At 38.5% G+C, this 22,851-nt stretch overlaps 1 protein-coding gene across 1 annotated transcript in view; it reads left to right on the plus strand.

The window, feature by feature from the left end:
* ipo11 (importin 11) overlaps positions 1–22,851 on the plus strand; it is a 132,495-nt gene that overhangs the window by 27,721 nt on the left and 81,923 nt on the right. Inside the window, exons 8-14 of the mRNA XM_063490574.1 lie at positions 6,062–6,110; positions 10,573–10,643; positions 10,824–11,016; positions 11,916–12,068; positions 12,687–12,730; positions 18,011–18,101; positions 20,272–20,319. Coding sequence (XP_063346644.1) covers positions 6,062–6,110; positions 10,573–10,643; positions 10,824–11,016; positions 11,916–12,068; positions 12,687–12,730; positions 18,011–18,101; positions 20,272–20,319 — 649 coding nt within the window. The remainder of the gene's footprint in view (positions 1–6,061; positions 6,111–10,572; positions 10,644–10,823; positions 11,017–11,915; positions 12,069–12,686; positions 12,731–18,010; positions 18,102–20,271; positions 20,320–22,851) is intronic.

The raw sequence follows: 22,851 nt of genomic DNA on the forward strand, positions 1-22,851 counted from the left end.
AAGCTATTTGGAGTCAGGGTTTCCAATTAAGTAGATTAGATTGGAGGTGCGGGTCGTATGTTGTTGCACTCTGTGAAAGTAAAGGCAGTCAGTAACAACTTTGACATTAAAGAAATGCTTGAAGCTATCCAGAATTGCTGGCTATTACTAATTTATGATATACATATATATAGGTTCTGTCAATCTATTAAAGCCAGAACAACTGAAAATTAAAAATAAATGTTAGTTGCCAAAAGGGAATTCAGTTTGTCCTTTTGTCTTTGATACAATGTAAGTCGTCACAAAAGGTCAACGAGTCATTAACATTAAAAATGTGCTCAGTTGTTGCTGTGCCGTTTCTGTCTTTGTGCTTCTGCTGTTATGTTTCTGTCATTTCTGATTTTTATTGCTTTATTTGTTTTTTCCTGCTTTTTTATGCTTGTAGATGGCAAGGACATTTTTATGACAGAAAAAAATGTTTACTGCGCCCTGTTTCTCCACTAATGAGACGACAACTTAGCCTCCAGGCTGAAGGTTATAAGATGGTCACAATATTTTCATTAAACGGATGTTTGCCTCAAGCTTTCACTGGTTATTCCAGCTCATTGTAGTGTTTTAAAGTAAATATTTCATATTTACTTTGTTGCTTTTCTTAGTAATTACTACTTTAATAGTTGTCATTCTTCTGGTGCTGAATAAACACAGGAATATGCCTACCTTGAATCTACTTAGGCAACCATGTTTTAATATAACTCACTATGTTAAAATCAAGTTCTATAAAAATATTAATATTAGGCTCCAAGTGTGCACTGTAAGAAGTTGTGTAATCTTTTAAAAATAATTAGGCGTTCTTCCACTTGTGGATTGTGAAATTGAAGGTTCTCACAGAAACAAGTAAGCAACATAATGCCATTATGACTAAGCACAGAGTAACTATCTTAAACTGTTTAATGCTGTATTTACACTTGGAAAAACAGTGGTTTGAAACTGACATGACAAAAAGGATTGCCATTGTGTGCAATGATCTTGTTGCCTTTGAAATGATTGCTGAAAAGATGGGGACCAGGTCTGCAACTACTCACCAGGTGCAGTCTTGAAAGAGACTTTGGTGCATCAACATAGCAATAAAATGGCAAGAAGATATAATCAGTCTCCTATCAGTCTGTTATAAGATTGCGATTGAATGGGGTCAAATTTGCAATCTGCTTGTGATAAGTAAAATTTGTAAATCTGTTGTAAACATGTTGCCGTCTACATACGCAGAAGTTCACATTAACTACCACATTAATTACTTACATTCAGAGTCCAGCCAGAGTCTTGTAGATCTGAAAGAGAATTCCCTCCTCTGATAGTGATGTAGCTGCTGTGGATGGAGAGTTATCTACAGAATGATATGGGCACTCAGCAGTCTTGCATTTATATAGGAATATAACCGGAATACAACCAGTTGGCAACCATTTGAGTCGACTCCTCTGTTGCACAGAGATGCGTCATAGCCAAGTTGCGCTTATTGGAGCAGACTGTCTCACATTGATTGCAATGTGTTGGCAATGGCAATTATTATTATCTGCAATGGCAATTATTTGAAAAGCTGTCTGAGAGTGATTGCAGTGAGTCTGAGTCAGACCCTTGATTGTTTGGAGACAAAGGAAAATGTTTCCTTTTTCCAACATTTTATTCCTTTCTTTTTATTGGACATAACTTAAAGTTAATGTTGGGAAAAAATGAGCTGATTCAGAGTGGGTAATGTCTCTTAAATCAATTTAAAAAAACAGTTAATAAGAAATTACCCTATTTTCTCAATAGAAAACTTAGTTATTCACTCTTTTGCCATGTGTTAAGCTTTTTACCCCTCAGCTCAAAAGACTGATGGGAAATTGTCACTACCACGCCGGCGGGCGGCATGGACACGCAAGTTTGTGAGTGTGATAACTCAAGAATAAGTGCACTGAGGAGTTTCAATTGATGTCCTAGGTGTGTCTGTTAGAAGGCTGAGGGGTAGCACTGGCAGTTGCCAGTATTTTTTAAATTTTATCTAGTAACAGGAATCTCATTTAAATTGTTTTGAATGTTTTTAGCTACTGCTCCATGTTTTTTATTTAAGTTTGTCAGAGAGTTGATGGTTTATGGATGTGTCATGCTCTTTTATGTATTGATTAGTTCTTTAAGAATTTGATGAGTTGTCACCTCTCATTTTGCTCTTCCTTTGATGATGGGTGTGATGATGAAGAAAACCCTTTTAATTCATATTGCATGATCTAATTTCCAGTTCCCTTTCAAGGTCATGTTTCTGTCAGGAACTGAAGTGAAGTGTCTGTAGGTTACTGGGTTGCTTGAGTTGCTTCATTGATTTTGATAGCTGATGTGTGTCAAATGTTCTATAACAAAATAATAAGAATCGTGCTATAAGATGAGCCTGAAATTATGGGTATAAAGGACACCTTTTATATGCTATAACTTATGTTGATTGAGCACCCTTTTCGAATAATAATAAAACTGTAACCCTTGAAAATTTCTAGTTTTTTTTTTCTTTTCTTTTTTTTTTTTTTTCTTTTCAGATTTTAGGTCATGAGTAACAGATAAACTAATGCTGCTCATTCCTGTCAGTCTACATTCTAGACATTAAATTTGTATTGTTTTGCTCAGACATTATTATTACCCAACAATAGTTATGAACCAAAAAGACTTTTTTTTTAATATGTTGTGACACTCGGTTGTAACTATGTCCTCTTCTTATGAAGTTATGAGGGCTCAAAAATACTCAAAAAATAAGAAAAATGAAATACAGCAAAAATTCAACCCATTCATAGCTTGATGTTATAATTCTGCATTGTTTCATTAAATATACAAAAGTTATATACAAAAAACAGTTAGCCACTTATGAAGTGGTCAGGAACTGATTGACTTTACATAGAATGATCCTAAAAGGCTTGGTTAGTAGGTCTTGCTTGCGTGCTCATTGTATATAGAGACTAATTTCTTTGTTCTCCTCATACAATAGTGTGCATTTGCTTTTGCTTCCAAAGAGCAAAACGAAGCAGTGTTGAGCAATAGTTCTGCAGGCTTTGTGAAGGTCTTTGAAAGTTTTTCTGTGGACACTTTATTTTTTGGTCATTTTCAGTCCAGTCCTTGTACCTGACCATTTTCAGAGGAAGTATTTTTGTTAAAGCCACTTAATGCTGACCTCTGAATCATTCAAGCATTAAAAAAACCCTAATTCAAGGGATCAACTAGTGTTGTGCTAGACGAATAAATTTGATTTGAGTTGTCTACACATGACAGATAGGATAGCGAAGAACAAATTTTAAATTGTATCTTTTACTGAAAGCACATAATTTGTTCCCGTTTATTTAGTTCAGTGCATAAAACCCCCCACCAAAGATGACAAACTAATATTTTTGCACCAATAAGGTGATTCCCAAAGAGCAATTAGCTGAAAACATGGTATATCATGGCATGGTGTGCAGTGCCCTAAAAACAAACAAACAAAAAACTGGATCAGGTGGATGATAAAAGAAGTGTCAGGCCTAAAACTGAAACCTGAGAAATGGATCTGACCTTTCAGATGATCCATCTACTGTTCACTGAAGCTTCAACAAAAATGGTCTCAGTTGAGGGGTGATAATCAAGAAGCCATTCGAAAGGAAGGGAAATAGGCAGAAAAGGTTTGAGGTATGACAAATTACACAAGAACTATACTGAAAATGAGTTCTAACTGGCAACAGGTCTTATGGAGTGATAAATGCAAACTTGAAATTTTTTAGTTCAGATTGTTGTCAGTATCTACAGGGGAGACCGAGAGAGGTACAGCACTGAGTGTGTACAGTAAAACACAGTGGAGGCTTTGTGGAGGATCCACCATCAAATACTATCTGGAAAATGCTGTTGGTAGGCAATAGCTTCATTCTTCAGCATGGGGATTATCCTAAACACACTGCCAATGTAGTAAAAGCATACCTGCATAGAATCTCCTTGCCTCCTGGTAATGTGCTAGTCGTAAGGTTAGTGGTTCGATGGCTGGTTGCTCCAGTCTGTATGATAAGTATCCTTGGTTGAGATACTGAACCCGAAGTTGCTCTCCGATCTGTTCATTGGCGTGTGAGTGGAGTGTTAGATAGAAAGCACTTGGGTAGAAAAGGATTGAAAAAAAGTGCATGTATAAGTGGGTGAATGAAGCAGATTGAGCGCTCAAGTGGATTAGGAAAGAACTATATAAAAACCAGTTTGGTGCATAAGAACAATGGAACACCACTCATCCTAGATTGGCCTCCCCAGAGCCCAGACCTCAACATCATTGAAGCAATGTGTGATAAAACCGACATAGAATGGAACAAAAGGCAACCAACATCCAAAGAAAGCTTTAAATGTGCTCTTAGAGGTTCGGAGAACTGTCCCTTAAAACTACTTGAAGACTGTAAGAAAACTTGCATAAGAGTTCAGGCTGTGTTGGAGAATAAATGTGGTCATCCCAAATATTGACCTTCAAGCTCATTAGAAGTGTGCAAGCTCCCTTTTTCGCCTTATAGACTACATTTCCATTTGTGTACGTTTTTTAAGACATTGCTGTTCCCATTTCCCTAGCAAAATTTAAAGGAACAAAGAGGTGGACTGATACTTTTGCACATTACTATATGCCATTGATTTGAGTGTCCAGTGTATTCAAATTCCACATTTTCAGAAGAATGAGCTGTGCAGCCATCTGTTCTAAGTTGGCACTTCCCTTGAACTCTGCTTAGTGTGTCACAGCCCTATGGCATCGTTTATGGAGTTCATACTTGTGGTCCCATTAAAAAGCTGTTTTACAATGAATCTCTTTACACATGACATGAGCGTTCTGAAAAGATTACTTTTGTTTTCTTCTCACCACAGTGGCTGCATTATTGCAGAAATGCAGTGAGTTGGAAAATACTGTCTCTAAGAATAAAGAACATTGTCACTCTGCACACAGGCTGCCACAGTGATGAATTGTAAAACTCATTTTGCAGTTGATAATCTTCCTGGCTTGATTGTCAAACAATCACTAAAAGAGTGAGGATGCAATAGAATTTCAATAGAGCTTGTTCGACATAGACAAAAAACACTAAAGCTGGATGAATAACATCCAGGAGCTTTCCAGCATCTTGGTGTCACTCCATTCCAAAAAGTTATGCATTAAAAAAGGCACATTCACTTGTGCCATTGTAAAACTGGTCTGTGCCCATATACTTGATCACAGAGCTAAAACATTCACTACTTAAATTGCCACTCACTGCTTTTCCCTTAGATCTTTTCTCAAAGCGAACTAGCCTATTTGACACTCATCTGCCTTTTTCATCTCCTTCTCACAGTACTGCTGACATACCCATTTGATGACTATCACTCTGTATCCATTTTCCATCTCTGTTCATTTTGCTGACATTTGTTTGCTTTTCTCCTCATCCTTGTGCATTCTTCCCTGGCATTGCTATTAGCCTCATTTCCCTTCCTCTTTAGTTCTAGAATATTTTTTGACATGGCTGATTTGATTGAAAATAATTTTGCACCCCCTTTTCACAGTTTGTAATTTCCTACATGCTCCATTTTGATATCCCCCCCATGCACCTTGCCTATACCCCTCTGTCTAAATCCCACCATGAGCATATCGAACGCTTGCTGTGAACCGTGTTCTCTGTAATTTTCCGCACTGTCTTCTGTGCTCCACTTGTGACCCCCCCGTTTCTTCACTCACTCTTTTTAGGACCTTTAGTTGTTGACTAGACTGTGTTGGCTGAATGCGTGATTAATGCCACTGCTGTTGACCTCATGGCTGCACATTATTGCAGAACTAAACAGTTGTGTCTCCATCTATCATCTAATTTCCCATGCTAAGCCATGACTATACCAGGCTACAGAAAATTGATTCTCTTTCATACCGAGTAGCTGGCACTTTTATTTTATATATACTCCTGAGTAAAGCTGCAAGCGTCCCCACCTACACAAATACCAAAAGTTATTCCCTTGTCAGTATATATCCTCTTGGGCAATACGAATGAAGCAATCATCAGTGATTCAAATGCAAAAATGTCAGAGATTAAACTTTATTTCACCCTCTCTTCCTTTTTAGGGCTTCCTGAATGCAGTGTTTGAAAGGCTAAAACAGTTCTTGGAATGCTGTGAGTATATGTTGCTTTCTTTTTCCTTAAGTATATGATTGTAGGCTTCACACTTCAGTCAACGTGTTAGTGGTGCTTCATGTAGTGCATGCAGAAGGCATTTCCTGAAAAGTCTCCGATAATTTATAATTTCTGAAGTTAGGTGGTCGAATTGAAAATGAAAAGTTCAGAGAGAATCATCCTAACGGGCCTCGTTTTTCATTAATTTATATTCTGAAGTATTGGAACATGTCTAATTACAAGGTTTTTTTAAAATTAAAAAAATAGTTTGAATTAAAGACGCCCTAATCTATGAATATTTTATGTCTTGAGGAAAAAAGTAAAAGACATCATGAATTGTCTTTGATAATCATGTGCGTGCACATGTGAACATAAGTTCAGAGTATAAAAAAAGCATGACATAATCCCACCTATCAGCCACTCCAGTCCTATTCTTTGCCTCTTTTCCTTGATAATATGTTGTTTTAGTTGTGATGATAGTTCTTTACTGTGTCGTTTTTTCAAGGTTTTCCTGACCTATAGTTTTATATTCTGGTTATGAGCAGCAGTTGAATTTAAAACAGTATTTCTTTCACTTCACAAACTTTAAACTCAAAAAGCCAACATTGCAATTTAATAGTGTATTTATTGAGTTTCAACAGTGCTGCTCAAAACAACCTGAGGGTGAGTAGAATGTATCCTGTGTTTTACTTAATCACAACCTTTGAGTGGGGACTCCTTTTGATGGAAGGTATTTGCAATTTTGGGCCACATTATTCTAGGTACTAAAGTGTCACAGAAATTCATCCAGGAATTTAGAATCTACTTTTAATATAATCTCCAAAGACCCCTTTTTGGTTTTCTTTCATCTGGATCACGATGGGCCTGTGAGGTGTGACTACACGGTTGTTCACGATTAGTCTGTGATCAGCAGACAAAAAGCCTGTTGCTTCTTTGGCAGAAATGTGCATTTTTCCATTATTTTCTATTTGATAATAAAAAGTTTCTGGCTCTATGGACAATAAACCATGAATACTAATATTCCCTCCTTAATACTAGAGTTGACGTGTACTTTAGCTATTGTGTAAAGAAATGGGAAGGGTCCGGAGTGTTAACATTTAAAAAGCAGGGACTTTCTTGTTAACTAGAACTACAGCAAATGATCTTAGTCCCTACAGTGTATACTGCTTAAAAAATAGGGGAACATATTATCATTGCATACCACAAAGTCAGTTAAACTTCATGCACAGTTGGGAAGCACAAACAATTTTGAATCCATTTTAGCTGTTTGAAAGTGCCAGAGACACAGAAAGGGCAACATCCAAGACAATATCCAAGACGGGAATGATTTTGGAGGTGACCATTGATCTTATCTGTCTTGACTTTTTTCTCTAGTTTTTCTTTTAGCAAGTCCTAGTCCTTGTACTACTGATAGCATAAGACAGTATCTGCAGCCCATTCAGGTTGCACAAGTAGTCTAGCTCCTCCAGAATGTACATGGAGCCAGTACATGGTGTTGGAAGAAAACTCGCTTTGTTTCCTAGCAGTTTCAGGGGAGTAGGACAGGGTTGTAGAACGGCATCAACCCAGCTCTACATCAAAAGGTGACAAAATGACTTCTAATGTCCATGTTCCTGACCAAACCGTCAGAAAAAGACTTCATGCAACACTCATGAAGTCCCAACATCCTCAGTGGGACCTGTGCTCACAGCCCAGCACCATGGACGTTGGCCGCCTGTTTTACCTAATTGAAGTCATGGCTTCTGTCAGAACCAGACTCCGTAAAGTCTTGCTTATGGAGCCATTGATTTTCTTGTGATGATCAAGTGTTCCCTTAAGTTTTTGTGAGCAGTGCAGTTCCATCAGTTAAAAAGGTTTCTCATGCCCTTGTGCTGGATTTCTATCCACTGGGAGCTACTTGGGTCATTGGCAGCTGCGTAAGCTTACTTTTCTTCTCATCTCACTGTTTATGGTCTCTTTTTCTTTTCTATAAAAGTTTGTCATAGCATCCAATCAGTTTGAGATAAATCTCAGGCACAACTCCACCATCTGCCGTAGCAGCAGATGTTGAAAAATATCATTAGCAGTATCAGCCAGTACTATCACTTCTAATATTCACCCTGCTGATGGCAGTGGAGACAGGATCATGGTCCTGTTGGTATTTTAGCCTGACAGATAGGGGAAACGGAAAGACAGCTCAGTGCTTGTGGTGAGAAATATCAGCTCTGCACAGTCTGATAAGGTCAGCTATATACACTGGTTTCTTGGGGACAATGTTTGTGGTCCATTCTGATGTCAGACTCTTTATCTTTGAGGTTTTTACTCCAAGACAGATCGCCTGTCTATTTTTGTCAGTCACTATATTCTTGTAATATACATATATTTTTTTTTCTGAGCTGCTTATCTTTTAATAACAGTGAATAAAGGTTTAATTCTTCAAATATGTTTCTTTGCTTAGTTAAAGATATTTTTGATCGCTCAGATGGTTCCTTAGTATGTGGGTGACTTTGCAGATCTAACATTACCAACTGTTGCATATCATCAGAGAAACATTGGCATGAGCACGAATTCAGTTAGAATGCAGTGGGCTCTGAAAATTTGTATGGATCAAGAATATGTGGCCAAAAAGAAGTAAACAAAGCAAAATTTACCTATTTTGCTTTTTTAGTGAAGCTTTTGTCATTTCAAATTAGTACATGCTGATGGAAGTTTAAGTGTGTATGAAGCTGAAGGAAACAATGACCTTGCATGCTCACAAGTGGTTGGAGGAATGTGTGAGACTGTTGTTGGCAGAGCTGATTTCAACAATGAGTTTGGCAAGGATGTAAACTATAGAGGACATCTTTATTGCCTCTAGAATCATGAGTGGTTTTATGGAGCCAAAATTTACATCAGAGGGAGCGAGTCATTTATTTTCTAGCTTTTATATTACTGTACTTTATTATATGCATCAGCGCTTGTAAAGGACTCATGGGATTATCAGAGGGTCAGCAAGGTGTAGTGGGCATCTGACTTTAAAGAAAAGGAAGTCTTAGCTGGAGAGTCAACTTTCTTGCCCCCCTTTCTTTTCTTTCCGGTCTTCCTTGTACTGCAACTATTGATGTAAATGGCATTGTTAGCTCACTTGGGACAATAAGAGCAACATGTTTTTGCAATTTTTTTTTCTTCCCATCAGTCTGAGATCCTTGAAAGGGTTTTCCCCTATCTCTTGATAAGTAAAATGTCAATTATGTTTTCTACTATCGGTTAAAAGCATCTCTTTTTGGTGTATTACAACTTGTAGTGATTTTAACTCATATTCCAAGTTGACTGATGAATGTGTTCCTAGGTATTGGACATACTGCTGTTTATTTTGCACATATGAGAATACCATTTTTATGCTGATGAAATTGTATTTGTTGCATAGATGTCACTGGAATTAAAATATACTTTTAAAGATATTCAGACCTGGATTTTAATATAAAATCATCCTAAGTTCTTAAGAAGCAAAAATGTGAATCTGACTGAGAACCTGAGGAGACCATACACATGCAGTAGGAACTTTCAGTCACAAGGTAGCCAAGCCATAAATCATATCTGCTTTGTTTTAATCTAAAACATTAATTTATAAAGTGAATATCAAGCATCATTGGGAATGACTTAAAAGAAGCGGTTGTTACTTTAATATGCATTAGGTAAATGTTTACTAAAATCAAGTGCACCAATTGATGGGCATTAGAAATTATAAAGACTTCGGACACTTACTTATTTGCTTTTCTTGTCAGACTTTGAAACTTCTTATGACCTTTATCATGATTATTTCTAAATCCTCAAACTGAAGATCTTGCTTAAAAATTTAGATTTTTTTTGCCTTCACAATAGAGTAACTCCTCTATAAAAAATAATGCCACTATACTGCCAACACAGGATCTTTAGAGATGATGTGTCTGTTAATGTTAGGTCGCTATCACTGTCATCTAGCAGGCAGTCTTTATCTTTAAGGCTTTTCTGCCTAAGCTCTGAGATCTTAAACATTTTTATTTCAGATGCAAGTAATAATCTCTTAATCAGTGAAGAGGTTGGCCTTGAAGTGGAAAATACTAGGGGAATGGGGAAAGAGATTTCTTCTGTGGTGTACCTTAATACCCCTATAACCTCATCGCTGATCCCAAAGACGTCATAAGTAAATTCTTCCAAAATAAATACATCTAACGACTAATTCGGAGTGATCAGGTTTTCAGTTTTTTTTCTCCTCCTTTTTGTCATTTGTGCATTGAATATCCAGGATTATAAAGCTCTTAAAATTTTTATCATTGCTTTCTTTCTTTTTTTGTTTTTAAAAAAAAGAGTTTAATAAGAGTTGCAGATGCAGTTCCTGCTTTCTACCTTTTAATCCGGTATCTTTCTTGGATCTAAATGAAATGAGTTCCAAGAATGCTGCATGCATATGTTCAGTGTAATACTGCTTCAAGTAACAAGGATGTGTGATTGTTTTATGTTTCAGGTCGCCAGGTTGGTTCGGACAGCACATGCAGAGAAAAGCTGGAAAAGACCATCATTTTGTACACTAAAGTTGTGAGTTGACCCATCTATTAATTTATAATGATATAAATGACTGCATTACTTGTTCATGAATAAGTTGTGCATCCTGCCTCTGAGGCTAGCCTGTTATAGCTTCTTCTTTAAAATATTTTAATTTACCACTGTTTTTATGTATCTGTCCTTGTGTTCTGTCTACTCCTTCCTCTCACGTAGTTGTTAGATTTCCTGGAATACCATCCATGCGCATTTATACCGCTAATCCAGCGTTCCCTGGAGTTTGCTGTTACCTACGTGTTCACGCCTGCAGGAGAGGGAGTGACCTTTGAACGTTTTATTGTTCAGTGCATGAACCTCATCAAGATGATTGTAAAGAATGATGCCTACAAACCCGCCAAGAACATTGATGGTAAGTTGTGAGTGTCTTGGGGAAAGAGGAGTCTGAAGGGTTGGAGAATAACTGAAAAATATACGCGATAACACTAAAAATTAAAATGATGCTTTAGGTAGGTAATAAACATTTCATTTTAGGTTTGTGATTTAGAAGTCAGCAGAAATGCCACAAGCCCTTGAATACGCGTCACTGACAGTGAGTTTGAATAGCACAGGGCTATAACGCCATCGGTGTCACTGTACTTTATCGCAGATCCATGTATTTTTTTTTTTCTTTTTTCTTTTCCCAAGCTGTCTGAGGTTTCTAGTGCTTCATTAGCAAATGGCACAGCAGTTGGTCTTTCTTCTGTCAGCTAGCATAATCTCTGGGGTTCCTTACTCGAGAACTTTCCCATTCTAACAATCCAAGGCTCTGGGTTTCATTCGAATATCTGACTGTGTTGTTGTGTCAGAGTTGGTTATGACTTCAAGTTTACTTTCCTATAACAGAGAAGATAAATGAGGAAGTTAAAGGGCTGTTTAATATTCTTCTTTTACTGTAACCTTAAATCATGCACAAATTAATACAAAATAAAAAATGAGCAACACAGTTTTTTTTTGTTTTTTTTTTGCCAGAAACATTATTAAAATGTATTACGATTTTGAAGTTAATGAGCAGACAGCAAAAAAATTTGTCACACTTAAGGATAACTTCAGCTGCTCCTTGCCTAAAATTAAGAGATTTTGCCTTGCAGTCCTTATTTATATTTAGGAATCTTACGTACTAAATGTCTGTAGCGACAGTACTGATATAATACAATGTTTGGATTGTATTAAGTAACAATATTTTGAAGAGAAGTGTCTGTGTTTGTGATGACTTACGACTGAAATGTTGTCTTTTTCCTTTATTTATTGTTGTATCTCTCCATCCTTCAGACAGTAAACCAGAGAGCCTGGAAGCTCACAAAATCAAGACGGCATTCTTCACCCACCCCACACTGACAGAGATTGGACGTCGGCTTGTCTCACACTACTTCCTTCTCACAGAGGAAGAGCTAGCAATGTGGGAAGAGGACCCTGAGAGCTTTGGTAATATCACATCTACAAATATGCTCGCAGATTTGAACTTGTATGGATTTTGCAATGATTTTTTTTTTTGTGTATTTTGAATTTTGAAGTATTAGGGAGAATCTACAGCATTAGGTAAATGATTGATACAATCATATGACCATATTATATTAATACCCTTAATCCATAAATTGGACAGTTTGCAGATTTAAAGCAATTTAAATCAATACTTTGTGATTTATAATACTTATTTTTGATTCTACTTAAAACTGTCAATTGACATAATTTATAGGGTGTAGCTCTTGGTGCGCTTTTGTAGTTATAGGCAGCATTTGAGATCTTGATATATTTTCAAAACATTATAGTGTCCTCACAGGCTTTATGTAATGACACTGACCACTCAGACATAACACTTCATAAAGCTAAAACCACAAGGGCCCAGTGTGGGAGTTCAGTCTGTTGACATTTGAGTCCAATTTTATAGTCAGTCAGAGCCACATACTGGAGTGTGTGCGAGAAAACACATTTGCAATTTCAGGGCTTTGTCATGATATATATGATGTTTCTGTTGCGCAGTGTCAGCCATCACCTCCTGATCAACATTTTCTAATAGATAATTATTTTTTGTAACTGTTTCAGCTGTGGAAGAGACAGGTGGTGACTCTTGGAAATACAGTCTGCGGGTAAGTATATTTTTATATGTATCTATATATATGTGCAGAGAAATGGTAAATTAATAGGGTAGCTGTGGCTCAGGAGGGTAGACCAGGTCATCCACTAATCAGAAGATCAGTGATTCAGTCCCCTCTACCAGCACATTCATGAGCATTTATGGATAGGTGAATGTTTTGCTTTGCTTTGAGTGCTCAGTTAGAATAGGAAAGTGCTATATGAGTACCAGTACTTTGAACTGTTACATATATAGCACACTGAGTTGGTTTGGAAGAACAGTCCGTTCAGTCTTATGCTCAAAAGAAGAAGGAAATTAAACATTTGCCTCATCATACAAAAAAAGCATTAGAGGAATAAATAAAGCAAAATAAATCGATCCCCTGTGTTTTTGGGTAAAACTGAATGTCGAGAACAGACAGAAATCTATTCTAATGTCTGTCTTTACAATAATAAAAATGTAGATTTAAATGATCATAACAGCCAGTTTCATTTCAGTTAATTGCGGCGGTATTGTTACATATTTCTGTGTGTGCTGTATTTTCAGAAATGCTGTGCAGTTCTGTGGTGGTTGACTGTATACATTGCAGCATCATAAAACATTTAGTGGTGCCTGGAGTTTTAAAGGTTGTCATGAGTCTAGTTAGTTTTAGAGGCTTATCTTCAGCTGTTGCTGATGCATGACAAAATCTTTTATCCATGGTCCTATTTCTTCTCTATCCCCCTCCTGTGTTGTGCCCCATTCCACTTACTTTCATCACTTCAGATGACAAACGTCTGCCCTGCTGTTTCTTTGAAGTACAGTAACACATTCTTTCAGTGAACTCCAAGCCTTGTACAAATTTTTATTCATTTAAGGCATGCAGCAGCAGAAGAAAAAATGGCATTATGGTCTAAGAACTTATTAAACATCTAATTACTTCATAGTTTTGAATTCTTCTAGAAAACAACAATTTTGTGAATTTTCATACCTTTTAATCATCGGTGTTCCTTTCTGATAGTTTTTTTGTTTGTTTGTTTTGTTTAAAATGCAGTGCTATAAAACTGAATGCCTTAGAGGATGATTTTATTTATATATTTTGGAATCTAGTAACTTCTGAATTCACACATCAATTCATACATGTGCATGGCAATTAATTATGAAGCTTTTCTGTTTTTGAGAGAAGTTAGTCTTAAAATAGCCACAGATACGCTCATAGCCTCAGGATCCACAAATGTATGCTGCAACTGCAATGTATCCTGATTTAAATGGATTCATATATAATTTCAAAGAAATTTGTTAGGAGTCCACGTGACACTTTTGTTTTTTTTAATGAACAAAAGAGTTTGCTGCTTTTCAAGTAGAACACTTACTTTTAAAAATTGTACATTAAACTCTAAATGTAAATATAGGCTAAAATAACCAACCACTAGGCTTGGTGGCAGACTTGTTATTTTCTCAAAACTTATTTGAACAACTTTTTAGCACATTGTGAACCTCAAGACGGATCGTTTCTGTATCAGTTAGAATCTGTTTTGTTTGTCCTATGGTCGTTTTTCTTAGTTTTTTTCTACTTTTTTCACCCGTGTGTGGGGACCCAGAGCAGGGATCCTTTGTTTACAGTAAGGATCAGCTATTAGCGCTGCGTCGCACAGCAGTACTGCCGGCGGACAGACCCGACATTCCCAGCGAACTGAGGAGGAAAAGACGGGGGTGTCGTGCTGGGAAGGAGTGCCGTCGCCCGAGAAGGAGACGTTATCGACCATCTCTTCCTTCTGTAATTATTGGAAATGTACGGTCTTTGCACAATAAATTGGATGAGCTCACGTCGCTAACCTGGTCACAGAGGGAGTACCGGCAATGTAGCATCATGATGCTAACGGAGTCGTGGCTAACACCGCTAACTCCGGACACGAGTGTGACACTACCGGGATTCCAGCTGCTTCGAGCGGACAGGACAAGAGACAGCGGTAAGAGGAAAGGAGGGGGACTGGCAGTGTTTGTGAATGACAGATGGTGTAACCCTGGGCACATCACTGTAAAAGAACAACTCTGCAGCAGAGACATTGAGCTGTTAGCCGTTAGCATGCGTCCGTACTACCTGCCCCGGGAATTCTCGCATGTTATCGCGATAACAGCGTATGTCCCCCCCTCGGCCAACGCGGATGCAGCCTGTGACACTCTCCACTCAGTGGTCAGCAGACTGCAAACACAATCTCCGAGAGCCCTCCTCATAATATCAGGGGACTTTAATCATGCCTCACTGGACTCCACACTGCCCACCTTCACCCAGTATGTGACCTGCCCAACCAGAGACAATAAAACACTGGACTTACTGTATGCCAATGCTGAAGAGGCATACAGTTCATCACCTCTCCCTCCCCTGGGCAGATCTGATCACAACCTGGTGCACCTTGTCCCTGTGTATGAGCCCTTAGTGCGCAGTGAGCCACCAGCCACCCGCACAGTACAGAGATGGTCGCAGGAGAGCGAGGAGGCTCTTAAGGATTGTTTTGTGACGACCACGGAGAGGACATCGACAGCCTTACTACATCCATTACGGACTATATTAATTTCTGTGTGGATAACACCGTACCTACCAGGACTGTACGGTGTTTCTCCAACAACAAACCTTGGATTACCCCGGAAATTAAAGCTGTCCTCAAGCAGAAGAGGAGGGCCTTCAAATCCAAAGACAAAGAGGAGTTGAAAAGGGTGCAGAGAGAGTTGAGGGGACTGATAAGGAATGGGAAGGATAGCTACAGGCAGAAGATGGAGAACCAGCTTCAGCAAAATAACGTTGGTGAAGTCTGGAGAGGCCTCAGAACCATCTCGGGCCACAAACATCAGAACTCTCTGCCTGGGAGGGATGTGAGGTGGGCGAATGAACTGAATCATTTCTTCAACAGATTTGATTCAGCCATGAGGCAGTCTTCAACATCGGCTGCAGACTCACCCACCCCCACTGCTGCTGTTCCACCTCTGACACCTCAGACACTTCACACCTCCTCTATTCACCCTGCTCACTCCTCCCCACCCCCAACAACAGCATCCAATACACAATCAACACAAGGCTCCAGCCTGTCTCTCTCAACCACCCAGGTTAGGAGGGAACTGAGGAGGATTAATGGCAAGAAGGCAGCGGGTCCAGATGGCATCAGCTCGAGGGTCGTCAGGTCCTGCGCGGACCAACTGTGTGGTGTGATGGAGCACCTCTTCAACCTGAGCCTGAGCCTGGGAAGAGTCCCACAGCTCTGGAAAACCTCCTGTGTTGTACCAGTGCCAAAGACTTCACGCCCCAAGGACCTCAACAGCTACAGGCCGGTGGCTCTGACATCCCACCTGATGAAGACCCTGGAGCGGCTGGTCCTGGCTCAGCTTCGGCGCCTTGTGAGCTCATCACTGGACCCACTTCAGTTTGCCTACCAGCCTGGCATTGGAGCGGATGATGCCGTCATTCACCTCCTACATTGCTCCCTCGCTCACCTGGAGACCGCTGGGAGCACTGTGAGAATCATGTTCTTTGATTTCTCCAGTGCCTTCAACACTATTCTTCCCTCGGTTCTGAAGGACAAGCTGGAGAACTCTGGAGTGGACCATCACCTCACTACCTGGATTTTGGACTACCTCACCGACCGACCACAGTATGTGAGGACTCAGGGCTGTGTGTCGGACAGGGTCGTCTGCAGTACGGGGGCCCCACAGGGAACGGTTCTGGCTCCGTTCCTCTTCACCATCTACACTGCAGACTTCTCCCACAACTCCACCCAGTGCTTCCTGCAGAAGTTCTCTGATGACTCTGCTATAGTCGGCCTCATCACTGATGGGGACGACAAGGAGTACAGAGGACTGACTCAGGACTTTGTGGACTGGTGCCAGCTGAACTACCTCCAGATCAATGCCAGTAAAACCAAGGAGCTGGTGGTAGACTTCCGCAGGCACAAACATCGTCCACTGCAACCACTGAACATCCAAGGTATGGACATTGAGACTGTGGACAGCTACAGGTACCTTGGTGTTCATCTGAACAACAAACTGGACTGGACTCATAACTCAGACGCCCTCTACAGGAAAGGGCAGAGCAGGCTGTACCTGCTGCGGAGACTCAGGTCGTTTGGAGTGGAGGGCCCACTCCTGAAGACCTTCTATGACTCTGTGGTGGCCTCAGCCATCTTTTATGGTGTGGTCTGCTGGGGCGGCAGCATCTCTGCTGGGGACAGGAAGAGACTGAACAGGCTGATCCGCAGGGCCAGCTCTGTTCTAGGATGCCCTCTGGACCCAGTGGAGGTTGTGAGTGACAGGAGAATGGTGGCTAAGCTGTCATCCCTGCTGGACAACATCTCCCACCCCATGCATGAGACTGTGACAGCACTGAGCAGCTCCTTCAGTGGGAGACTGCGGCACCCACGGTGTGGGACGGAGAGATTTCGCAGGTCTTTCCTCCCCACTGCTGTCAGACTCCACAACAAAGACTTTAACTGATCATACACACACATCCACAAATGTGCAATAACACAAATGTGCAATAATCTTTCTGGCACTGTTGTATTTTTCACTCTGTTGTATATAGTATTTGTATTCTATTTTTATCCTATTGTATATTTTATTCTATTTTATTCTACTGTATATAGTATTCTATTTTTATTCTATTCTGTACAGTTGTGTACTGTATTTATTCTTATTTTATTTTATTCTAATTGTCCTTCATAACTTTTGCACTGTCCACTTCCTGCTGTGACAAAACAAATTTCCCACGTGTGGGACTAATAAAGGTTATCTTATCTTATCTTATCTTATGAAGCTGATTGAAGTACCGTGTGAGAGGACCGGTTATACTACCAGTATACCAGTTCTCACTAATATTGTGGCAAATGGCATGTTTTCACAAATGGCACAGACCATGACCTCTTTCTTACACCTTTTTAATATGCTTTTTTTTAACCCAGTAAACTAATGAAGTCGTCTAGGCCATTTCTTTATTGAGCATAGACACACACAAAAATCCCCCAACAGTGTTATATTGATTGTATTTCTATTGAACTGGGAACACAATGTATTGTTTATTTATGTTTGTCACACGTTTTTGTATGACTTTTGTTTTTGTCCTTATCAAATATTAATGCGATAGTTGCACTCCTCACCTTATCCCACCTCTAAATGCCCAGCAGAACCCAAGGTGCTGTTGAGACTGAAGAATTGTGATCCTATAAAAAGTAACTGTAATGACTTAAGCTAACTGTGATGCTGCATGTGTTAATATTCTGTCAACTACTTGTCTCTATTTTTATTTGTTCTAACTTATTTCTGTATTTAGCCCTGCACAGAAGTACTGTTCCTGGATATCTTCCACAACTACAGCCAGACCCTGACACCAGTGCTGCTGGATATGGTTCAGAATCTCCAGGGTCAGTTTAAGCATTATACCTACAAATCACATAGTCTACTCTCATTCCAGTGAATTTTTAACACCTTGGCAACAAAAACTGTATAGGCAGGAGCCAGTCAATTGGGCACATTTAGCTAAAAATAATACACTCATACATCTTTATAATGCATAAATAGATTCCGTTTATCATCATTTTAGAGGCTGTTTGTGCAAATCATTTTGTAGCCTGATTGTGGTGAACAGTGGGTTTTGGGGTTGTTGTTTTTTTGGTTATTAACCTTAAAAAACAAAAACAAACAATAGAAAAGGCAAAAATATCCCAGGAGGTCCTTTCTAGGGGAAAAATTGCAAGTATCACAGAAACAAAACACAAACTTTAAGAAAAAGTCTTTTTTTAAAAATAATTTTTGTGCCAAGTAATCTTAATTTCAACTTTTTATAAAATAAGTGATTTTCTTAATGCATTTAAGAAGAAGTTTGCATAAGAAGTTGTATTTGTGTAAAGATTGTGTTGAATACGTCTGTTCAGCTGCAGTATATACCCTTACTCATGCAGCTGAAAGTAGTGAAATTGGCCCTGAGTCACTAATATTTGCATATAAATGTTCTTACAGTGTGGAAGAAAAAGTAAACACACAAAACTACCATCAGATTCATTGAATATTCTGGAGTTTGAGCCAATCGCTAATATAAGCAGTGCAGTAAGAACAGAGTCTGCAACACTTCCATTTCTCTAAATAAAGAAACATTAACTTTGGGGCGTTCTGTGCAGGAGAATTTCTGACAAAAAAAGAAGATAAAAAAATAGTGCCAGAGAAGGTTCAACTTTCCACAGTGTTTCCTCTGAAATGACAATGGTAAAAATGGGAAAGAAAAAAGCAAGGCTCAGGCTCCAGTAACAGAGGAGATGAGTTCTGTATCCCCTGAGACATGCACTGTGGCTTATATTGAAGGCAAAAAAAAAGGTCTGACATCAAAGTTTGTGTGGGGGGGGGGGCTACCAGGTAGACCAAAAGAATATGAAGGAAGCAGGTGAAGGTACTGCTCATGTATCAGCCCAAGATAAGAAACTCACTGCTGTTACTGAAACTCAACTGGAGTAACAAGTTATAAATGACATCATGAAGTGTTTTTAATTATTTTCATACACTTAACATAAGAATAAGATGAAGAGAAAAAAAGCATTCAGACAGCGCATTTGGTGTCATTGTGACATCATTGGGCATTGCATTGAAAAAATAAAAAGTCTGCTGTAGAGCTTTCTCCATGCCCTTTCATATGACTATATATATTACTTGACATGGTTTATTGTATCCCCACCCAAGTATCAGCAGTGTTTAGTGATAACTTGGAGTTTATTGTGGGTGTTGAGTAGCCCGATGGCTCATGGGAAGAAGATATTTTTGTCTTTATGATAATATTATAATAATAAATATTAATATTCTTACTTTTGACTAAATTTTAGGTGACATCAGTCTGGAAAGCTAAATTAGTATGTATATAAAATTATTAATGTTGTTGTTTGTGTTATTATTTGCTCATACACATGGTCTGAGGGAGTTTGCATAGTACAAACAAGTCTATTCACATCTATTGATGAATCACAGATTTAGTTAAAGCTGTGATTTTTAGCCCTTTAACATTCAATATTTAAGCTTAACAGTCAATATGAAGTCTGCTATTGGCTGTCATTACGTCCACCTTTCTAAACTCTCGGTCACGTACACGCAAATTTGGCACACTGCTCCTCATCTCATGGGGGTACTGGTGTGTAGCTCTTGTTCTCTTGCTGAATTGGTCGTGCTATTGTTCGCTTGGGTGGATTACAAGGTCCACTTCTGCCCTGTCTCTCGAGCTACTTTTCCTTTTAAGTGTCAGAGTGGAAATTGGTTTTGCTGGAGCAAGGAAAACACCAGTTTGGGTAATTCTATGGTTGAAAGAAGACATCTATTGATTTTGAAACCTGAGTATACAACTAGAGCGAGAGAACAACCCATCAAAATGGCTTAAGCAAGACCGATCTATTTGGAACAGTGTCTGTTTAATTTCCAGTTGTCAGTTGCATACCTTACATACATTCCACTGTCAAAGAACAATACTGGGACAATAGATATGCTGCTATATTGCTTATTTTATTGATTCTGCCTTGTTACTGAAATTAAATCCAGTGTATATTTGTGTCTTTTCAGGCCCAACCAATGTGGAAGACTCTGTTCAGTTGCTAATGAAGGATGCAGGTCAGTCAAAAGCTCACATACTTTTTACTCCATTGTAATTATTACTCTGTCGTGCTGGGAGTATCAGAGTTTGACTTTTCTAACACAAAAATGTTACTGCTGCCAAATGGGTTTTTTTCTGAAATTCTCCGACCATATTCCCTGAACAATCTAAATAGTGTGAGAGAAAGGCAAAAGAATAATTTGAAGGATTTATATTTATGATTTATATGATTGAATTTAGATACTGATACACTTTTGAAATAAAATAGCTACAGGATGGTAAATGGCCTGTATTTGTATAGCGCTTTACTTAGTCCCTATGGACTCCAAAGCGCTTTACACTACATTCAGTCATCCACCCATTCACACACACATTCACACACTGGATGTGCAATAACCATTTAGCAGCAAAGTTACAGATTTTCAATAATCACGTGGTTACATTTTTATAATCGAACTTATTCTTATTAGTGTTGCATTCATCAAATCGCTCATGTTCATATCTTTTCATGCTGTTTTTTTTTTCTTTCTCAAGTTCCCCTTTTCTTATGGTCTACCACCTTTTAGTATTTAGAAGTCTTTGGCAGAACAGGGATCCTGACGAAGGTTTTATTTAATATACATCTAAATCATTGCCTGTTAAGAGTGTCTCTGCTTTATACCTGGAGATATCTTAGCAGTCCGTTGACGGATTTGAAATAGCATGTGGATTTTGATGCTGTGCTGTGGTCACAGCAGCAGTGGAGGACAAGTGTGGCTGTGGGAGCTAAAATTAAATACTGAATAAAAACAGGTGTCTTGAAAGGAATAAACAGCAAAGTAGTTTTAATATTACTAATATTTTTTTCTGATTAAAAGTTTAAGACTGTTTCGGAATATTTGTTCATCCTACAATATGTGATGATAAGACATTTGTCTTTTAAATACCCGACTTGTTGTACCATGACCTCATAATGACTTTTGTTTTCTCTACGTATATAGGGTAAGATTTTCTGGTGGGGCGATAAATTTTCGTTTCCTCTGGCCTAAATGTCCCTGCCTCTGCTAAACTATTCATTATCCCCACCAATAAATTATTCCTGCCTTATATAAATCATGTTATCTCCACCAATTAAAAATATAGGCTAAATTTGTATTCACTCCTTCAGAATATACAATGCAAAGAACAATCAAATCAGAAGTCTAAGGAGCTTGTTTTTGTTTAAGTTGCTTGAAGACGTTTCACCTCTCATCGAAGAAGCTTCTTCAGTTCAAATCAGAAATTTACTTTCATCCGCGATGGTAGAGATGACACTGCTTATAAGGGGGCGTGGGGTGATTGTTCCAACTTTTCATTGCAGTGCTGTTTCAGTGAAAACTACCACTAATTAATTAAAAGAGAAATAAATTGGATTCAGAGTGTCTGATTTACAGGAGTCTCGCCAAAGAAATGACACTCCCCCTCCCCCTTTTTTTGTTGGAGTATTCTTCCCCAACAAAAAAAAACAAACAACAACCCCAAAACAAAACAAGAAAACCAAAAACCTAGAAGCTTCTTATTTCAACTTGTTGAACTGTAGTTATGCACAGAGGTTGCCTTGCTGTCTGATGGAATTGCATGTCTGTGAAGAAATTACATGTCTGGTTTGCTGGCTTTGCAAGTGATGACAAATATGAGACTGAGAGTATTTGGACATATGAATCGTAATTATTCTACATTACACACGTAATAAATACTCAAACAGGCTTCACATTATATAGGGCCTCTTTGGCTCCTAAATTGTTCACAATTGTGACCCAGTGGTCCTGTGACAATCCCACACTGAAAATGAAATGCTGCTGCCCATGCAGGATTAAAAGGACTTTCAATCATTTAAGGGCACCAGCATTTCATTATCAGAGTTATTTAGGTTAGAAATGGGTCTGTTTTGAAATACCCAAAATTTAAAATATAAAAATAGTGTTTAGAAGGACAGTCTAGCACTAATGGAGACCAGGACATTACAATGCCAAATTGTTTGGGCAACAACAATTTACCAACAGCAAAAATGTGACGACATGCTAATGAAACAAACAAACAAACAATAGTAAAGACCAATTCCAAAGAGCTCTTAGCTGCCTTTTGAGACTTTCCTCCCTTGTCAGTAGTATATATAACCCAAATGTTTTTGTGATAAAGATTGCTACTTTTGCACCACTCCAGTATCCATCTGTACATCATATCATTAGTCCCGTTTTTTTTTCAAAATAAATTACAGAATATGTATCTAAAGTGTTAAACTCCTCTGAATCTGCTCATAGACACCTAGATGATTATATTTCCCTTGTTTTTGTTGGTTTATGGTTTTGCTCTTTGTTTCACAAGTTTAAATTCTAATATTCTCTTGCCCATATTCAGCCTTACATAATACAAGAGAATTAAAATAATGGAAAAAGTCTGTTTCTTTCTCCTTAAATCGGATCCCTCTCTCTTCGTTTTGTTTTTTTTTAATTAGTCCTGTTCTCTGCTTTTTGCCATTTCAAAATTCATTACTTCTGAAGATAAATTATAAATAGTAACAGTCACTATCT

Source organism: Pelmatolapia mariae, linkage group LG12 (genome assembly GCF_036321145.2).
Source record: "Pelmatolapia mariae isolate MD_Pm_ZW linkage group LG12, Pm_UMD_F_2, whole genome shotgun sequence".
Lineage (NCBI taxonomy): Eukaryota > Metazoa > Chordata > Actinopteri > Cichliformes > Cichlidae > Pelmatolapia > Pelmatolapia mariae.